Source organism: Opisthocomus hoazin, chromosome 4 (genome assembly GCF_030867145.1).
Source record: "Opisthocomus hoazin isolate bOpiHoa1 chromosome 4, bOpiHoa1.hap1, whole genome shotgun sequence".
Taxonomy (NCBI): domain Eukaryota; kingdom Metazoa; phylum Chordata; class Aves; order Opisthocomiformes; family Opisthocomidae; genus Opisthocomus; species Opisthocomus hoazin.
In genome coordinates, this window is record NC_134417.1 from 16752344 (window position 1) to 16773717 (window position 21374).

At 44.2% G+C, this 21374-nt stretch overlaps 1 protein-coding gene across 7 annotated transcripts in view; it reads right to left on the bottom strand.

Moving 5' to 3' along the window:
* LPP (LIM domain containing preferred translocation partner in lipoma) overlaps nucleotides 1-21374 on the bottom strand; it is a 355991-nt gene that overhangs the window by 48777 nt on the left and 285840 nt on the right. For all 7 annotated transcript variants that reach the window (XM_075418090.1, XM_075418094.1, XM_075418093.1 and 4 more), the window contains one exon: nucleotides 11747-11916. In XM_075418090.1, the coding sequence (XP_075274205.1) occupies nucleotides 11747-11916 (170 nt within the window). The remainder of the gene's footprint in view (nucleotides 1-11746; nucleotides 11917-21374) is intronic.

Here is a 21374-nt window from a genome sequence, read left to right on the forward strand (position 1 = left end):
TTTAAACAACAATAAAAAAAGATTTAGTGGTATTAATAAAGAACTCCCTTAAACCGGCATGTCATCATTAAAGTAATTAATAGGGCACGCAAGGCACTTCAGTGAAAAGTGAGCAGTGCTCACATTAGAACCTTTCAAGCTTTCACATGACCTCAAGACAGACTACGGCATTTCTGTGCAAAAGTACCCTCTAAAACAGAGATGGGAGCATTCAAGTCTATAAAAAAGTGATTTTAAAATTTAACTGATATGGTCTAAGTCTAAAATGCAAAGGTTAAGGGAATATTAGAAGGGCAATAATTCTATCTGATTAAACTTTCATCCGAAGTGACAATAAAATGTTCAAAATGAATTAAGGATTTTATTAACAGATGCAGAAGCTCTATAAAAGAGTTTGAAATCTAAGTAGCAGAGGAGAGGTTTTATGGATTTTTTTTTTGTCTGGATGGAGGTGATATTGCTATAAAACTTCAATCTTATTGCCACGCCACAGTGAAAGTAAACCTGTCAGAGGTAACAGAGCAAATCAGGACCGCTTTCTCTTCCTTCTCTATGCTGCAAGGACCTCTTTCCAGCATATAAGAATCTGTACATTCTACGTACAGCATTGATACTATAGGTGACAGACACACAAAGGCAGGTTATGTGCTGGTGATTCACCTGGACTTCTGCTGGTTGCAATAGTCCCAAGGTGGTACATACAGGCAACTTATACGGACTGTTCCAAACAAATACTGAGCAAAAATTGGTGCTACGCCACCAGGGACTCTTCAGAACGTTTCAGCCTTTCCAAAATGGAATTAAATCTTTCAGGACTGTTTCAGATATTTTAGTTATTAGTACCTTTGTGTAATAAGTGGATCACATCAATTTCTGAGCCCTTGAACAAATGCATTTCACTACCTTAAACCAATTAAGTTTAAGCCAACTATAAATCTCTGGAACAGGATCAAATAGAAGACTTTTGTGAAAATTATTACTAAAAGCAGGGCGTATATTACTTAGAGCAGAGCTCAGCCCCATCAGGGCAGTTTAGGCTCAGTAGCATTCGCCAGCCATGATTTAGGCCATCACTAATTTTTCCTTCTGCCTTGCTGCCGCTAAATTCTGGCAACTTGGTTGCCTTGGTGATTGCTGCAGTGTCTGTGGCACATGCACTGGAAGACATCTTGCAAAGTGGGTTGGCTTTTCTGGGAACTCATGAGCCTTTTGTGTATTGGCAAGAGTGCTATGGTGATCACCTGTGCCACGGTGCCTACTCTACCACCCCTCGACCCACCAATGCAGCAGTGCCCGTCCCACACTGCATCCTCTGTGCAAGGACCCAGGGCTCAACCTCTCGCTCCCTGCAAAGCCCCATCGTGTGCTGCAGCTGCCCCTACTCGCTGCTGAGGAGCAAGCCCAGAAGGCAGCTTGAGAGATGCTCATACCCTTTCTTTTGCCTTACACTACCCACAAGAAAAGCACAGCTCCTAAGAGGAGCAACCGACTGCAAATTGCCAGGGAGACTAGGATGTCAAACAAATATTTTTCTTTTCACAACAGAACATAAATATTTGGCAGCACATTTAATTTTAAAAGTCTAAAAGTTACTCAAATAGAGTGGAGAATGTTGCTATGATGTTCACTTGCTTCCTAAAATATGACCAGTCACAGATGGCTTGCTGTAGGAAATATTAAATAAATTTTTAAAAGTGTTGTCTGGCTTTAACACAGATTGCATTTACACAGATACCTCTGTTGGTGGAACGCCAAGATGGTGTATTGGTTCAAACACATACTTAAACAAAAAACTACATTGTCAGTAGCTAATGGAATATTCATACTTAAAATCTCAATCCCTGATAACATCTGAAAGTTAATTTACATTTCAACACTGTTCCCTGCCCCCCCCCGCTATATTTTCCTTCACAAGCAAGGGAAAATATCCAGGTTTGGTCAGTAGCAACTTTAAGGTTTTGGGCACCATAACGATTATTTGCTTAGATTTTCAGAGTAGTTTGAAATAATACTTACATAAAGATCATTAGGTAACATGAGAATCTGAAAACAACAGAAGGCCACTTTGTGTTAAAGAGTCGAACAGTAAGGACATAAATACAATCAGCCGCAGTGTTAAATTATCATATGTTAGCAGATTAACTCCAGCAAGACAATAAAAATCAAAACAATACAAAGATCTTTTCCAGTTCTCAGCATCTACAGCAACACATTCCTCTGGTGCCTGAAGAAGCTTACTGGATTCCTGCTTTATACCTGAAACCAAAGATGTTACAAGGGTTCTTGATCCGGTTTTCTTCCCCCACGAAGCTCCATGTTTGACAACAGCAAAAGTGTTTGGAAGCATGGGCACGTAGCATAAAGAATGCCATCATTTCCCGATGCCCTGCACTTACTGCACTGCCTCAGAGAGCTGGGCAGTAAGTCTGCTCAGAGGGTCACAGCATCAAGTTGCTGTGAAAAATCTATGTAGTGCTTCTACATTAAATGTCTTCCAGGAAGCAGCAGCCAAGGGAAAGCAGGGGCAACTCCGTGCAGATCCCGTCTCTCATTTTAAACCACCCAGACACCCCACCAGCCCCACACTTGCGGACACGCACGGTGCCATTGCTGCCTCAGCTCACCTGGATGGTCCTCACGGGGAAGGGTGCAGACACAGCGACCACAGGTCTCGCTGGCCACACCAACCACCATGCTCCCCGCTGCTGTGAGCTGCTGCCTACCCATGCACAATCATCTCTTGTCCCCAGCAAATGCTACAGCCCCAGAGTCGAGCTATAACCTGGCCTTCCTTCTGCCCAGAATACCCAGGTGGGTGATTTACCTGTCAATACTGTACTCAGCCCATGGCTTTACAATCAATGCAGCTGAGAAACAACAACACGCTCGCAACTCGCTTTGACCCTCCCCGTGAGCACCAGACGCTCACCGTACTCTTGGAATCAATAAACTCTTTCTCCTGTCATCATTCACGCCTGTTGTGCTTTCCCTGAACTGCCACGATTTTGTTTTTTTCTAACCAGAAATCTACCAAGCCCGCTGGGGTTTCTGCGTGTGGGCGCGCGATGGCAAGTTAAACCCTCTCCTCTGCAGCAAACCAGCCCCGCAGGCAGGCCCAGCAGCCCTGCAGGCAGGCAGCGGCCGGCAGGCTCAGCCCTGCAGCCAGGCTCAGCCCCGCAGCCAGGCAGCGGCCGGCAGCCCCGCAGGCAGAGGCCGGGCCAGGCCGCTAGAGGGAGCCCCGGCCCGCAGGCCGAGCTCCGCGGCGCGTGGCTGCACCGCGCAGCACGAGCCCCCTCCCCGGCCGCAGCAAGAGGTCTGGGGCGGGACGCGGGACCCTCCGCTCTTGGCGGGGCTGCTGCGGGGAACCCCCCCGCCCCCCCCCAGGCGGGGCAGAGTCTGCGGGGCTACTGGGAGGTGCCGCGGCTGGGCTGCCAGGCCTGCGCTTCACCAGCAGCACAAAATAACGGAAAGAGTTTGCTAAAAGTATTCGCCCTGTATTTACTTCAGCGGGGTCCGAGTTTTTTCTCTGGGAACTGGGTGGCACTTGGGCATCGCTGCATTAGGAAGGACAGAACACCCTCAACAGCACATGAATCCAATGGAAATGCACACCTAAATTACAGGCGCCGTTTCAAATCAATCACAGCCTTTCCAAAATAATTGTCTTCAGCAGTCCGAACTGACAAATAGCTGTGTGGGGCTACAAGCAAGCAGTCAGGCTTCATGGAAGGGAAGACGCGCATGGTACCTCCCGCGCGCTTTCAGCTGCCTGCTCGTGTTCATGCCCAGTCGCTAAACAGCAGGGGTTTGAGGAGGGGAAGAAAAGCAAGGCTGCTCCTCCACTTGAAGACCTCTGCAGGCTGCAACCAGGCAGAACGTCGGACATGGAAGACCTGAGCTGCACACTACAGGCCGTGTTTGTGGTCCTGGACAGGGCACTCCAGCTCAGAAACAGATGAAGCAGGGCTAGAAAAGACCCCCGGGTTCACCCTCGGCAAGAGGAGGCTCAATTTTTTATTTTTTTTTTAACAGATGTTTGCCCCACCTGTCCTTGAAGGCTTCCAGCAATGGATATCCATGCTGTAAACAAACTGCATTTAATCCTCTTGCAGTCAGTTCCCTATCTGCTGTACGGAGGCAATGCCACTGCCTTTCCCCTCCACTTGCTGCTGTGTACCAGGAAGGTGTTTAGAGGCAGAGCCTATGGCCCGTCAGCCACTGACGCACCGTAATGGGAGTTTATTACAGTGGGATCTCTAAATGCTACTCAGGTAGCAAGGGGTGAAAGCGGCAAACAGTTTGCTGAGAAGGTGGTGAAGTACAACTGAAAGAAAAGCCGAGATGAATGCTACGAACACTACATGGGGCTTCCCATCTAACACCCATCTACACTTGACCGCAAACAAGGAAGATGTTCCCACTGTTACAAAGATGCTGGTGCACAAGACTTTGTTCTTTCCTTATGAGCTGTTTCTGCTAGATTTCAAAGGCAGACAAGATTTGGGCTACCTTCTAAAGGGAAATCTCAACACACAGCTTGAAGTCATTGCTAAATTACTTCACCATCCGCTTTACTGTAGTATGATCAATAAGCAGATGTATAGCCAGAAGCCATAAAATCCTCCTGGTCCTGCAGAAAGGGAGACTATTTTCTTCCTAAGAATATACAGTTGGTCAGCAGAATTCACCCTGTTAGGCAAGACAGTCACTAAATGGCAGCAGCTGGTCCTTCACAATATCATCTTATTTCAATTACACCAAGAACTCCCTCCCCAAAGTTTCCCATGGTATAGTTTCTCTAGATGACACATCAAATCAAAGTTTATTTCATATAATCAAATATGAAAAATGCCTCTAATTATAAAAGCACAATGCAGAGAGAAGACAATTCAAGTAGTTATAGCTGCCAACACATGCAGGAGGAAAGATCTGGATCCTACCAAGCCATCACAAAAAGTCTCAAGCAAGCCCAGGTGTGGAGGAGGAGTCTTCACCTAATAAGGACACATTCTTAAAGATGGACCATGGGAAATGATCCACCCATCCCTAGAAAAACTTTGACCTACCAAGACATTGCTGAACTAGTTAAACTGCACTTCATGACCAATCTTCCAACATAGATGTATCTATTAAGATGCTGTCCAGTACTGTGGTGACTTTTCCAAAAATATCCCCCTCGTAACACTGGTATCATTGGTATCATCTAGTTGCTTTACCTCCACCATCCATAACTGGTCTTCCAGTAAAGCAACACTCCAGCTCTCTGGATAGTCAATTATACCAAGATGTGGCCTGATCCTCTCCCTATCTACTTCAATGTTAATCAGCTGCATTTGCAACAGTCAACAGCATGAAGGCAAACAGCAACCATAGGTTGAAAAACAGGGTGCACTACACCTTTAATCCTATCAAGTGATTTGGCCCAGTTAGCCAAGTCCATCCTGCTGCACTGAGAAAAGAACTATTTCATCCTCTTTAAGCCACCCACAGCAGACAAGCACGTGGTCTCAGAGAATGAGGTGAGCCCAGTGCAACTCTTGGCAGGGCTCATGCTCTCATGTCTTCTAAGAGCAGTAGGAATTTTTCCTCTTACAGCCTTGGTTTGAACACTTCTTGTCCTGTCCTTGTTGGATAGCGAGATGAATTGGCCCTGTCCTCTTTGATGGGATCCTCAGTCTCCACAGAGGAGTTCTATATAGCATACCTCATCATCTCACAGTATGCTTTCTCCCCTTTCTTTGTAATTCCAGTTTAGAAAGGAGGCTATTGACCCCTTCCCCCTTGCAAAGGAAGCTCTTCCTCCTGCCTAGTGACAAAATAAGAGGCATGACCCAACCCCTGTAACAACTGGTAGGGCATTGAAAAAACAGATGCAGGCTTCCGGACAGCCAAGTTCAGAATCCGTCCCAGTTTTGACAGAAGCTGCTTCATTCATCTTGCACACACATGTTTTTGCACCTCCTAGACATGGGCTGCAGGCAGCTCCAGGTGCAGCTCACACAGTAGCACCCCATGCGCCTCTATTTTATGCCCTGATTGCACAAGACCATTTACCACCCAAAGTAGTAGTGCTGAGCTTACGGCCGCCACTCCTCCCCCGGCTTCCATCTGTATTTTTTGTATCAACTGTTGCTGGGTGGTATTAATAGAAAGGGCTGTTACACTCGTCAAAGATATATTCCTTTTTCAGTTTTTACAAATGCTGATCAGTTTACCAGGAACGACAGTCTTCCCTTTCCAAAGTTGTTACCAGTTCGGCCTAGGCTAGCAAAATTATCGCAGCTAATAATCAATAGGATTAAAACATGCCTGTAAGCAAACCAAAACTCTGGACCTGTTTTTGTGTCTGCTGTGCCCACAGGCCTCTTCTGTTGTGGGTAAGAAATATCCAGGGCAGGAGCCCGCTGCCGTCTGGCACAGCCGAGCTGCGTCTCCCTGCTACACCAGCCGAGACTTCGTGCTTACAGATGCACGGGTCACAGGTTCAGCTCCCTGCTGCCGATGAGTCATGCAGGAGCACCGAACTAAAACTAGCAACACCAGCTTTTTTCTAGGAGAGGACTGAAGAAGAGCATTGATCTCAGTGAACTATTTCGAGGGCAGAAAAATTCCACCACGTAAAGAGTGCGTGACTTCTCTTTAGTTTATTTTATATTTTTGTTCCAGTTGTCATTTTGAATTCAAACTCTTTGGAAAGCAGGCATAATAGTCTTAATGATCCCATTGAGCAGTTTAAATTCAAATTGTGGAGCACTCGCAATACCACGCTGGCAGCACTTTCCATAAATTACTCTCAAATTCAATACATTGCTCGACAAAAACAAGAATAAAGGGCTTTTTACTTTAAAAAGAAGAAAACTTGTATCATAAAAAAAATCTTTAAATTATAGTTTCTCTTTTCTGGTCCAATTTAAATTGTTACATGGTTGCTAAATTAGCGCTGTAATCTCTGCTTACAAATTGCAGAATTATTTTTAAAAATAGATGTAATTTTACTGCAGGGATCAACCTTACACTTAAAGCTGTATGTGCTGGAGGTAGCTGCTCTTGCGCAGCTATCAACCAACCACACTCACGTGCACACGCAGGGTGAGGTTTACAATACCTGTCGCACTGAAGCCAATAGCGGTTTTACCAGAGATTTCAATGAGCACAAATTGAGTTAACACCGACATTCCAGAGTGATTAGCAAATTTAAGCTTTCCCAGGATGCTCCGTGGCACCAGTGGCTCTAGTCATACCATTTCCTAAAGTATCAGCACTTCCCTTGTGGTCTGGTCTGAACTACCTTCTCCTACTGAACTACAGCCTCTGATAGGCCAGGCAGCTAGAAGCTAGCAAGAGAGAGAAACCTTGAAGTTATGGGGGTTTTTTTCCCCCAAAACAAATAACTGGGGACAAAAAGTGGGGTGCTACAATCCTGAGTTTAAAGCTGGGGAACAGCAGTGACCAGGGCATGACTTCCGCGCACAAATCTTCCCCCTTCAAGCACTTCCCCAGCTTTAGTACTATGGAAAGATGAACCTCACCCTGCCAAATCCTCGTAAGTGATCTTTGGGGTAGGGTTTAAGGTCATGTCCTCAATATCTTGCAGCGCTCAGCAGAAACAGGAAACCTTGGTCCCTGAGTCTCCAGAGCGCACTGTAGAGCACACCCACCATCTTCCCCCACTCTCCAGGTAGACAGACAGATATGAGAGTTTCTTTCCTGTCCTTCAATTACTCATCATTTCTAGCCCACCACTCCTCCAAAATCTCCTTCTTCTGAGCCTAGCTATTTCTGTTTTGCTTGGTTAGCTGTTTCTGCTTTCTTGTCCCCTTCCCTATTGCACCATGGTCCTTCCCTGAGGGCCCAGCAGTGGGTCACGTTGGCTTGGACACAACAAAAGAAACCCTCAGAGGCCAGGAGCATCTGCAAGATCTTGCTGCTTTCTGCATGAACTGCAGGTGCTCAGCACCTCTCAGCCCTCTGCCAACCACCAGACTGCCAGGAAAGAGGATAAAGAATGGAGGAAAATTTCCATGTCCCCAAGAAAGTCATCAGGACATCAAAGAACATCCCATTCACAAAACAGCAGCATCACTCTTGCCAGATCGGTGTGTCTGGTTAACCTTGTGTTCAGTCCTTATGATAATACGGTATTTGGACAGCAGACAGCTGGCACTGCTCTAACATCTTGCTCTTCAATCTTTTATAACAACAGTCCCACTGATATTACTCTTAACCTCTTCCCTGCACTGAGTCCAGTGCTAAAATCTCTTAAACTACTTAAAGGAAGCAAACCAAATGTTTTTTGTCAGTAATTTGCCTTGTAAGGGAGGGGAAAAGTATACCGATAACATACTGCAGACACAGCATTCATCACATGTACAGCAGTATGCTGGTTACACTGGAAATCCTATCATGGTATTTCAGATGTTACTTGACTGTCGTAATGACTAGGAGACATCTGTCTCCTATTAACACTTTATTTTTTGCAGTTGCTTTTAGTTCAGCAGAAGTGTCTTAATAGAGAAGACTGGTACTCTTTTAGAAATAACATCAATAATGAAAGAATCCTTGGATGCGGAGCAAAACCAGCAAACACACTGGCAGCAGAAGTCACTGCATTCATAAGATGTAACAGGAAATGATAGTGACTGGCTTTTGGGTGGGGGGATTTGTGTGAAAGATTAACTCTGGTACTCAAATTCCCATTAGGAAAAGTATTTTTTTTTAAGACAGGTGACTGATCTCCTTAGATGTTAATTCAGACTTTTGGGGAATTTCTTAACTTGGTCACTGATAAATAAAACCAGAAACAAAAACAAAAACCAACCCTTCTTCAGGCTATTTAGGCTTGGTATTGACTAACCAGTAATTAAATACAGCTCTTCGCAGTAATCTTAATTACAGCTTCACTCCACCACAACTAAGAAGAGTCACATAAACTGAGAAGATTAGCCAATTCTAACTGTTGAAAAAAGTGTATTTTTATTTTTGTGCAGAGTTTTTATGCACATCAGGCCACAAGTCACACAAGGGAATTATTAAAAAAATAATCAAAGAATTCATGAATTTATATATCATGACCAGACAAATACTATAGCTCATTAAATAAACAAAGCAGCTTGGGCTAATGGTTTGCATAATAGGTCACAACTTTTGGACTTAGGGAAATGGGGATGTGTGCTAGAAATCAGTGTGAATTAAGTAGACCAGTAAACAAGCTTCATTTAATTACTCAAATTTATACCAGCTGAGAATCCCATTCTTTCATCTCACCACAGCCATGGATTAGCTGTGCAATCTTGGGCTAGTCACACAGGCTCCACCTTCCATGGGAATTCAGGTCCACAGGAATCTGAGTCTGGGTTCTTCATTCCCTTTGATTTTCTACAGAACTACAGCTCCAAGTGTCAAAGTTTTTTTCTGATAATGGGATTTGGGAAAACTCCAAAAAAAAAAAATCAGAGGCCACAATTCAGCAAAATCCTTATGCACAGGCTAGATTTTAAGCAGGTCATTACCTCTCATTGACTTCAGTATGACCACATCACATATCTAAAGGCAAAAGCATTCAGACTGTGCCCCAGCAATCGAAGGGCCCCCAATCCATTTGCAAGAACAACTTGCAAGCTTAGCTCAGGCCCTCAGTGTACTTACGCACTCACCATACCACTGAAGCCAATGCAGACCTCATTTCATTGAAAAATCAATGAGACATATGGTCTATGACACAAATTCCTCAGGCCTAAAGCCAAAGGCATGACAGGTGCTTAGATCCTTGGTAGATCTGGCTTTCGGCACAGCAGAGTCCTGAGCTTTCTGAAGGGTATCAAGACTTAGGCTCCCAACGCTTGTTTCTTCCACATTTAAGAGTTTAATGTGTGCTTGGGTGGTTTTTTTTTCCTTCGCCACATCAGACTGCCAGATTCCTGTTTTCTATTTCCCACTCACAGTACCAGCTGTCCAGCTACACATACGTAGCCCCATCAGCAGTGCCGTCCTTTCCCCTGCATATGCAGGAGCAGATGGATCTGAACGTGTTTTGGGTTAAATCCATAACCAGGTTTTTGTTGACAGCATGGATAAACATTTAAAGGCCCCTTCTGATTATATAAAAGAAAGCCATTAAACGTTTACTCTTTCCTCTGTACTCAGAGCTGCAAAGTCGTATCACAGAACGTACCACTGCAGATGCAACCAGGCAATTATCATTCCTTTATCCCTTAAATAGATAGAAGATAAATTTGAAAGAAAACGAGGAACAGAATCCTTCTCCCTTTCCTTTTTTATCCTTTTATCTCCCGATGTAGGAAGTTTACTGAACCCTTGCCAACAATTCACTCAGGCTAATGAAGTGTATAAGTAATGGGATTAAATAATCTTAAACCATTACTACAGTGGCTAATGCAGATGATTTCCCAAACTAAAGCAGATGAGTGGTGAAGAACACATGCTTGATTTAAAAAAAAAAAGAGAAAAAAGTATCAATCCGCAAGCAGATGAAGTCAATTCCAGCCTGAAGTCAATGAAATGTTTCATTCCAGTTAAAATTCCTCCAATCATATTATGAATGCATCTTCCTAAAGCCTGCAGTGCTTCGCACATGGTCAAACTTGCCACAAAGTTAACCTCAAATTCTTTATGGTGCAATCTGTTTAGTGCAAACAAAAATGGAAATGGTTTAAAAGGTACATATTCCATCAAAAGATCATTTCATTTTTAAAAGCCAAATAACAAGGCCCATATATCACTGCCATTGTAAATAAGACAGAATCCTCCCTTTTTATATTCAATATTTCAGCAATAATCCCACTGCAAAGGCTCCGCAGAAACAGAAGGAATAATGCGATATTGGTGACATTCTCAAAAATACATCTTATTGCTTTAATTATTATTGGAATGCCAGAAATATCGAGGAAAGCATCAATTTTTACTTTCAGAAGTGCAAATCCCATTCTGGACGGGTATCAGGTCCAGTGTTTATAAAAAGAACTCTGAATTGGAGGTTTAAAGAAAGACCTATCAATGTTTTAAGAACATTTTGGTGTTTTTCTTATTCTAAATTATAAGGATATCCCTACATACTGTATATTAAGGTCATACCAAGGTAAGGCCTCAGGCACATTATGTGATGTTTCTTTAATTTGCAGCTGTGCAACTGGTTCCAACTAGCTCTTATGGGAGCCTCTTAAAAGGTGCAGCTCCTCAGAGCAACTGTTAATTGTTTGCTTTAAGAGCTTGTTGGAGGCATGAAATGAAATTTTAGGGCAACCTTCAAAAGATATCCAATCCAAAGACCCTTAGATCAGTAGAAGGGCTTCCATCAAGCAATAAGAAGGTCTTGATTTTAGAAGTTTTAGTGCTATCTTGCATCCCAACTCCTAATCTTAGTAGGCACCACAGCCTGTAAGCATTTTGGTATTAAGTTTCTCAACACAGAAAGCTTCTAAGAGAAAAACTACCGCTTAAAAATCACTGCATAGTCTGCCCCTTACAGAGCTGAAATAATCACAGAAAGCACCTCTTTCCCCTGCTTTGACCACTTCATTTCAGAGATAGGTTAGACCAGGAAATGAAATTCACCCAGGAAGCTGAAAAGATCACAATTCTTCTGAAGACCATGGAAAAACTGGTGTCCATGGCACTGCCATGAGATTGTCAGGCTTTAACTGTAAAGCAACTGTACAGAAATGAAAGAAATCAATGTTTCCAATGTCTGTGCATTAAAACCAGGGTGCAGACAAGAATGGGTACTTACAATATAACAGGGTTCGCAGTAGGCTTTCTTCTCCACTGCATAGAAAGGCTGTCCCCTCAGCTTGTTGTTGCACATCATGCAGGTGAAGCACTCCACGTGGAAGACCTGGTCCATGGCCGTGCAGCCTGTGCCTTCCCCAACAACATTCTCCCCACAGCGGGCACAGCGGCCTGTCACCAAAGGGAAAGGACACGGGTCAAAGAAAACTCCTGGTCTTGACTGCAGAGGTGGTCCTCTCGCATGCCTGTGCTGCGTAGTGGGTGAGGGGGACACAGCAGCTCAGTCAACAGAAGAGCTATTTGTGCCACTGCTGGCAAAGATCCAGCACCACTGGAACGCACTCCAGTGGTGGCCCACATGAAAACATCTAGAAAGGCTTGAAACTGGCTCCCAAGACTGTACTGATACCAGTCCTGCTGCTGCTGGCTAGCAATCATCATAAAGAGCCTGAGCCCCAGATGCAAATCATTCAACTGTCATCCAACCCAGCTATATAGTCATCCTCAGCTCCTCAGTTAGATGGGATAAACCTGTGCCTAAAGCCTTGCCTCCACATGAAAGGATTTTGTGGTAGGATGCCTTGTAAAGCTGCCTCGTGGCAGCTCAATTGTTACCATTTAAAGAGTAGTTTTTGCTTGTACAGCTTAAACCAATTCCCTCAATGGAGCCAATTATACTGGCAAAAGAATTTCACTTTTTATGCTTTTACCAGTATAGCAGTATCAGTCCTCACGCTCCTGCTAACGTGCTGATACTGAGCTAGTTGATATTTTAAATAAAAAGTAGTAGCTAAAGACTGAGTGATTACCAAGAGTGCAATATCATCTCTTACATGGAAAAATGTCTTTTTTTCTGTTTGAAGATTAATACGGATTAAGATATTGTGTCTATTTAAAGCACAGAAACTATTCCTCAAGAAACTGATGTTTGGATACTCTGTTCCTACCAACCTTCAAGAAAGGTGTATGAGAAGCTGCTAGTAAGGACTTTAAGTAAAGGTAAGTCCTAAGAGCTCCATCTGTTTCTGAAAAAGGTCCCTAATGCTGCATACAATTACATAAGACACAAAAAGTCTGCATGCACACACACACACATGTACAAAAGGCTTGCTGCCTTCTTCAGATTGTTGTTGAAAATGTCATGTGGCAGATAGATGTAAAGTGAAGACAGGATTTCCGAGAAAGAGTGTTTCTTAGATCATGGGAAACATGTTCTCCTAGGGAAGACTGTGGTGCAGAGATGATGGAAAAGGGTGGGTCGAAGGCACCTTTGCAATTTTCCTCTGCCATTCATTTGAATTCTAGAAAACAGAGATGGCCCATGCAGGTCTGATGTCCTTACCCAGCAATCAGTGTAAAAAATAATTCATGCACAGAGTCATGGAAGGTATTTAAGACAACCTCACCCACCCTACACCAGAGAACCCCACCAGAGGCAACAGAGCAACTATGGTCTGGGGCTTTGTCCCACTCAAAACAGTATTCTGCAGTTTGAGAATAATTGTGGTGTCCCCAGTCTTGGGACCCTGCACTTCAACTTTCAGGCTCTGTGGGTGGAGTGGTGTGGTCGCTCAGGGTGGGAAGGAGGGGAAGGGAAGCGAGAGCTGACGTGCGAGCAGGAAGGCAGACCAAGTCCAAAATAGCATTACTTATAAATGCATAGACAAATAATATGACCATAATAATAATTAAATAATCCACCAATGATATGATGTTCTCTCATACCACAGTCTATGTTTATTGGCCTTTTCAAAAAAACACTGCAAGACTTCCTAAGAAGGCTTGGACGTGCCTTATCATCCCAACATCAGGGCTGCTGTCCTTGCGCAGTGCAACATCGATGTCCCCGCACTCACAACTTCTTCCCTGCCTGTCCAAGACTCCAGTAGGCTACATCCAGGGAACAAAGCACGTAAGCTACTTTTGGATCCCTCAGGAAGTGGCAGGATGATATATGTATACACATTTGAGATATATTAGGAAAGCTTGGAAAAGAACCCAGATCATTCTGATTTGCTACAACGGCACAACCGTAGTTGGCACTATACAGGACAGACAGTTCCTGACTCAAACAGCTCCCAGTCTGAGCAATGTGGAGAGAGAAGTCACCAAATAAATCCAGACAAGCCTGGAATTCCCCCCCCTAAGGAATTAATAATGTTGTTTTTATACTTAACTTTCTTTAGCATTTCTTATTAGCATTTTGATTGACAGTGTTGTGCTTTAATCACTCCACTGTAACGCTTCTTGTGAGGACTCCTTTTTTACGAGCAGAGAAGGAATTCAGGGTTCCCAGCATGGTGGTGAGGCTACAGATCATGGGGGAAGAATGGAAAAAACCATAAGGACCAGGAAGAAGAAAAAAAAAATCTCACTGGAGAGAACCACAGGAACAGTACTGCTCTGGGAAGAAGGCAGAAGAAACCTACTGTATGCACCACAGGAGCTGCATGTACAACAGGAGAGCACTGCTTGGTCCTGTGTGCGGACAAGACCGAGCGTGCTCCGGGGCCTTCTCCACACTGCTCGTGTAGCTGGGCTGTAATATGAAGAGACGTCTGGGGAGCAGTTAATATCTCTATATATAAAACACAAAATTGAAAGCCATTAGTGTATTACTTTACACAGTGTTTTTCCAGAGGGAATATTCTGCTGAAGAATTTATTTTCCCTGGTGTGCCATTCTGTGATCATCCGGTATTATTTTTACGAGGCATTTGGACACGGAATAATGTAGTGTCTATGCAAACACTTCTCGGCTTTCTTTGTTAACATCTGAGTAGAACATGTGGGAATCTTTTCTTCCCCTCCTCCTCTTCTCACATTCATAATTTAAGCAGCTCTTCTATACTTCAACAGTTACCTTCCTCTTTGACCAAGGCGTCTCTCCATTTGCTGGAGAAGCTGTCTATATGTAGACTGTACTTCTGGCTCTACTTCTTGTATCAGGCGACCTGGGGTTGTTTCCTAACTCAAACATACACTCTCGTAATATTTGGCAAATCACTTGGTGCCTTTGTATCTCCATCTCCTCTTTGAGCAAAGGGCATAAAGACAACTTCTCTGCCTCTCAAAGGTGCCCTGAGGCTACATTCCTGCCCAGCTCTGAGGCATTCCCCAACTAGAGTGCTGGTGGCCAGGTACAGACCAAAGAGCAGCACAACAGAAGTCTTGGCCAACTTCTCCCCTTGAAGTTGGTATTTCCTTAGGCTTTCCTTCCTCTTTCTGGGTTTTTCCACAGAAGATTCCCATTCAGGCAGCGACAGACTTAACTATCTACATTTATGAGAAGTCCAGCTTCTGCTATTCTGTACACAGACAGAAATGCTCCTGTAAACTCTTGCACAGGAAAGCTTAAAGAAAGGTTCCTTTTTCATAAGTTTATATGCAAATTGTAACACTGTGGCCTGGAGCAAACCATGTTTTTCATGAGACATGGCCACTCCAGTGAGAATCAAAACACCAGCTCTGTGCCTAGCACCGCCCCCAACTGACTCACTTGCCCGAAGGGTAAAAGCAAGTAAGCCAAAATATTCAAATTTGGGAGCTCACAGTTAGGTGGCCGGATCCACGTAAATGCACGCAGGCAAACACACGACCGATCTGGCTTGCAGTGGTGCGGCTGTTAGAGGCTGCACCTTCTGCAGACTCTGGGGAAATCTGGGATTTCACAAGACTTGTGTAAAACCAGGTCTCTTCTTCCCCCTCGCACACTCTTTTTGTGCCTCACTCAAATTTGGTTGAAAATGGCTATGAGTTTCGAGCGTTCTTGGTGAGGAAGGAACTGACAGACAGACAGGCACATGCACACAGGCAGTGCGATTGCACAAGCCTCATTTCCTCAGAAAACCAGAAAAACCCCACCAAAAACAATGTATCTATCATTATGTCTGATAAAAACAAAACAAAGGTCTGCTTTTCCTGTGTGCCAATTACCAACGGCGAAGGTATTTGTGGTTGGACTCACCACAATTAAGTGCCCACACATGTTCCCCATTTTAATATTTTCACACTGGTTGAAATAACCCAGTCCGCCGTGTGCAGAATACCCACGAGTGAATACAGAACAAGTTGCACGGCTTATTGGGAAAGAAGTAGCAAAGGCAAAGCTTGCAAGACTCAAGAACAAACAGATTGCACAAAAAAGATTACACAAATAATCTAAGAGAAAAATAGCAGGCAGTGTATTACAGTAGAAACGTAGAACAACGTGACCCACTTGCTTCCCACAGAGACAAACAGCACTTAAAAGGCAGCTTAAAGACAAAGGATAAAATTAGTACTGAACTGCATGAAGACGAAACTATGTCATTTCAACATTCTTCTTTTGCCCCTTCAGCCCTTTTTAGGTCCTTTCTCAAGATCATTTCGGCAAAACTAGAAGGTGATATGCTGGCAGCAAGCCTGGGAGACTGGAGTCCTCTATTATTGAATGAAAGAGTTCACAACCTTGGCCATGACCTTCCTTCAGCTTCGCCTGGCTGCCACATGTTGGTCTTACCTTGGTGGGACGTGCAGAGGTGCCCACAGAGGCTTCCCTGCTGAAACTGCTGGAAATGCCATCATTACTGAGTGGATCACAGGGAAACAGTTCAGCAGCTGAAAGGAAACATCCGCTACTATTCTTTATTCTGAAACCTCTTCATATACTGTCTTCTGTTGTATAAAACGATTGAAATATTGTGAATCTGAAGGAAGGAGGGGAAGGGAGGAGAGGAGCTCATATTGCACACGATGCCACGTTGTAACTTCTTATTACTTACTACTCTTATTACATGTTTTTTGCTTATACCATTACAGATCCTGGCTGCTCAGATTATGGAACAGCCCTGTTGTGCTGGGAATTGGACAAACACAGAATACAAAGAAGGGCTCGACTGCGGGAGTTTGCAATCTAATACAAGCAATACCAACTGAGTATAGATAGGAAATACAAAGAAGCAATCAGACAAAACCGGTCTGCAAGGAAAATTGTGGTCTCAGCACTCTAAATGTTTTACTATTGACAAGGAGTCTGTAGACAGCCCAGCAAAGGAAAAGGTTAAGGAAGAATTTCAAAGAGCATCCAGAGGGAGTTTGGGGGAAATTTGATGGGATGCTTCTGAGGGAAGGACAAAGACAGCACAAAAGGTAACGTAAGTGCTTGAAGACTGAACATAGACACCTGCAGACAGGAAGGATGAGTTGATACGTCACTGGAGAATACTAGAGGAAAAAAGGGCGGGAACAGGCCATGCAAGTAAAGACAAGAAGCTTCTTTGACAGTGATGCAGAAATATAGCCAGAGGAGAAAGTAAGAGGCAGGAATGATCCGGCCCAAGTTACAAGCCAGCGAGTGACATCTGCAGCTGCATTCTAGCTGAGCACGAACAGGGAGAAATTGCATTTTTAGCAAAGGATGTTGCAGAGATTCAAGGTCACTGGAGCTTGGATGCAGGCTTTATCTGTGAAGATGAATAGGAAAGGCCATAATCTGAGCTGTTACTCAGCAAGATTTTTAAGATTTGGCCAGAGTCTGGGCTTACTGTGGAGATGAGGAATTAGATACAGGGTGTCCAACCTTATCTGGGACATGAGTCACTTTTAAATGTCAAATTAAGAATGTGAGCCAATCAGACAAACATCTACTACTTAAGATGGATGATGGAATAGGTACACGCCATACTAATGCTTATGGCATAATATGCCGATACCGATCACACTAGAGCCAAATACAGAGGGAATGTAACTCCATCCAGCTAGCTTGAGCTGCTCCTGTTTGTACATCCAAGGACTGCAGTAGCCTCTTTTAGGCTACAGCATTATTTGTCTGTCATACCTACTTAGACACTAAGCTGTCACGGGGAACGACTATCTCTTGCTATGTGATGTACAGTGCCTAACACAGACAATTCAGGCAATAACTAGAGATAGAAGAGTAAAGAAAGCAGAGAAAATGTGCAAACCTTCTCCCTACAAAAGGCTTAAATTCATTAATTCAAAGCATGCATTCTATGTAGAGAGGAGACAGGGGATAATTTTCTGATAAAAGCATCAAAGTAGGAAGGTTTTACATTTGCTAAAATGTGGGGGAAAAAACATTGATATCTCGAAAACTTCTGCATTATGGAAAAAACTGTTTCCCAACTAACAGTACTGTGGGAATATACCACAAGGTCATATCCTCAGTGCCTATCAATTACACAATTTCCCTTGATCAGCTAAGTGTATTCCCCGGTTCTCACTGCAGCCCTGATACACCACGCAAGAAAGAACTAAAGAAATACAGCATACTGCCTTTACAAAATTGTACTAAGAACATTTTTAAAATATGTAAATACATTGAACAAAATATCTCGCTAAAAGTTCCCCTGGCAGCCTCTAGACACCCAGTATTTCCGCTGCGTTATTTTTCTAATCATCTCTGTTTAGAGTTCGCCAGCAAATGCATTTTAGAGATTCATGACACATTCTGCTTTTGGACGGCTTTGAATCAGCTGGCAGTAAATGTGGAAAAATCATTATTCCTAATGAAGAAATATTGATGACAAAACAGCATTTCGAGGACAACGTTGACCATAAGTCAACAATGTAACCAGATTTTCCCCTCTCTTCGTCCTCTTTCCTAGTGACTTTTAACCAAGGGTTTTCAAGCATTTCCCAAGCACGTGGGATTCCTCAGGGCACCTATATCAGACACCCACAATTATTCCATTTCAAAGGGATCCAGGAGCAGAGGTTCATCCGTAAGGATAACAGTGTAACAGCAGACCTTAACTGCCAGTACACCTTAATGGAGTTAAGTCCCAATGGTAGAGATCCTGCAACTCATAAGCACCCAACAGGGCCTGCGTTCCTTGATTTGTCCAAACGGAATAAAATAGGAATCTCTGATCCACAAGAGAGGGTTTATTCCCTTCCTGTGCAGCATGGGAGGTATGTGTCTGACTGTGGCTATGTTAGGGAAGGATGCGTTGATCATATTTGTCCCAGAGTTACTCCAATACTGTGGCACTCAGGGCACTACAATAACAGTATGAAGGGAAACCCAAAGGTAGCTTGGGCATTTTGTAGGAAACAATGGTTATTTTTCTCATCTTATCCTTGCCTTCCTCACCTATGCTTTTTTCCCTTTTGAACTCAGACTTCTCACTGAGTGGGAAGCCCTTGGCAATGGTTTATTGTGCCAGGATCCAAGCTTGAAGTTTCGCTATTTGACAGCAGCAGGCTGTATGCATCAGTTGTCTTACACAGCCTTTGGACACGAGACAGATCAATCTTAATTCTCTCTTCTTCAGCAGACATCAGAAAACACAATCCTTCACAGTAAGCAGAGCTTCATGCTGCAATGTGTGCCTGTAACACTCCATAAATTAAATCCAAGGCCATGATTTAATTACTGTGTCCTGGTTATCCTGCTTTAACTGCGTTGCACTTGTACTCCAGACGTACAGGTCCCTGCAGTGACCTCCTTGTCATTTGTTCTGTGCTTGTCCAGCAGTAGCTGCACTCTCCTGCTGCCTGCATCCCCTTCCTCCAACCACAATACAACTTCATATTCTCACTTCGCTTGGCTGCAAACCTGACACAATCCCAGTATGCCCTGGAGGTCTCATTCCACTCCACACAGCAAATGCACTGCAACTGTGCAGGCTCACGCTGCTAACACTTCACTGCACCTTTTTGAATGCTTCTCCATGCTGCTCATCACAAGGTTACTATCCCAGCCAGTCTCTAGCCCTCACGGTGAATCTTTCCAACACCCCGGGGAAGGCAGAGGACTGTCAGGACACCCAACTTGCAGGTGGGGAACTTGAGACCCACACAGGTTAAATTACTTGCTGAGGGTCACACAAGGAGTTTGTGAAGGAGCTAGGAACTAAAGCCACATCTTCTCAATCCCAGTCTAGTCTCCATCTCTGAAAAGGCTTGATGATGAGACAGACTTGTAGCATGAGAACCCCTCCATTTCAGAGTGAGGTCCCAGCCCCAGCCCTGCTAGGGTCGTCTCCCCAGGAGGAGGAAAGTGTTCCCTGGGCAGGCCATGCCATCACTCTTTGGCAGCCTGGCTGAGCCACGTAGCAAATGGACACAAAGGGTTTTGTGCCTCTGCTACTGTTGTCTGTAATAAGAGAGGACGAAAGGCCCATTTCCTTCAACATCCATGTGACGACGGTCCCTGTCCTTTACACATCTACTTCACCCTCTCTCCTCAACTCCCTGGGACACAAGACACAATTTAGCTTGTTTCTGATATAAAGCAGATTACAGTAAGTGCTTACCAACGTGATAGAGGTACCTTCCTAAATTACTGCAACCATAACTCATCACTGCCACAAAATAAAGGTTGAGAGAGGAGCACTCCTGATTTTCCCACAAAGCTATAAAAAATTCAAGTTGAACAGGATCTTGAGAGGTCATGGAAACTATCTTACTGCCTCAGAGGCAGGACCAGCTCTCTCTAAATCATTCTTGACAGATCCTTGTTTAACCTGTTCCTAAGATCCTCCAGCAACGGGGATTTCACCAACAACTTGGGCAAAAAAATTTCACTAGCCAGCCTTTCTTTCCATCAAACCAAAACGTCCCTAGCAGTAATCTAAGCTACTGCCTTTTTACTCTACTCACAATGGACATGAAGAACACATATGGGCTTGGTTTGGTCTACACCAGTTGCACGGGAAGCTCCTGAAGCACGGATCCACAGGAACCCTACAGCAAAGCTGCCCCCTCTCCCTCCCCAGGCACGGCACCTTGCAGCATAGGCAAATGCTGATCTGACCATGTGCCCAACACACCTGTGAGGTACCGTCCCCCAGCTTGGGTGATCTGCAGTGAGTGTCCCAGCCCAGTGGGGGTCAGTGATGCTCTACAATATTTAAGGTCCCAGATACTTTTTTTTCAGCATGCTCTGCCCTTTATTGTGTGTTGTTTTTTCTTTCTTTTTCTGTTGTGTCAACTTTTTGGTGCATGTTTTACCATGAAACAGCCTCAAAAACATCTGGAGACAAAAGAAAGGGGGTGAAAAAAAGAGTGCGAGAGGAAACACTCCTCCCGTTACTGATCGATCAAGGAAATACAAGCGAGAGAGTAAAGTGTACTGTTACTTCCTTTGTAAATGTTTCCTTTAATGCTGACGAAAGTTGCCAGATGACAGAGGCTACAGTTGTGTATCCACTGAACAGCCCCGGCTCGGCAAACAGAGGAGCGAGTTGCCTGCACAGCTTTGCCAGGCGCTCTCAGCCGGGGCTGGGGGTGTTGTCTCTGGAAGCAACAGCAATTCCTCCTCCAGCCCCTGACTCCCCCCGTCTCGCCCACACTGCAAACAGGGTGCCACGTCCCATGCTGCTTCCTGGGCACACCTTGCTTCTCTTCACTACTGCTCCCAACCCGGGCTTAATACTGATTTGCACCGAAAACCCCAGCTGACAAATGCTTAACTAAATAAGGAATGCAATCACTTCATTTGGTTAAAAAAAACTTTAAAAAAATTCCTGCTTCCACAGAAGTCCCCCACCTTCCTGTGCCATCACTCCTCTCCTTCAGGGGAAACTGATCACATATAGGAAGTTTAAAAAGCAAGAGACATAAAAACCTCCTTTATTTTCCAAAATAAAAATGGGGCAAAATTTGTAACGGCTGTGAGAAAAT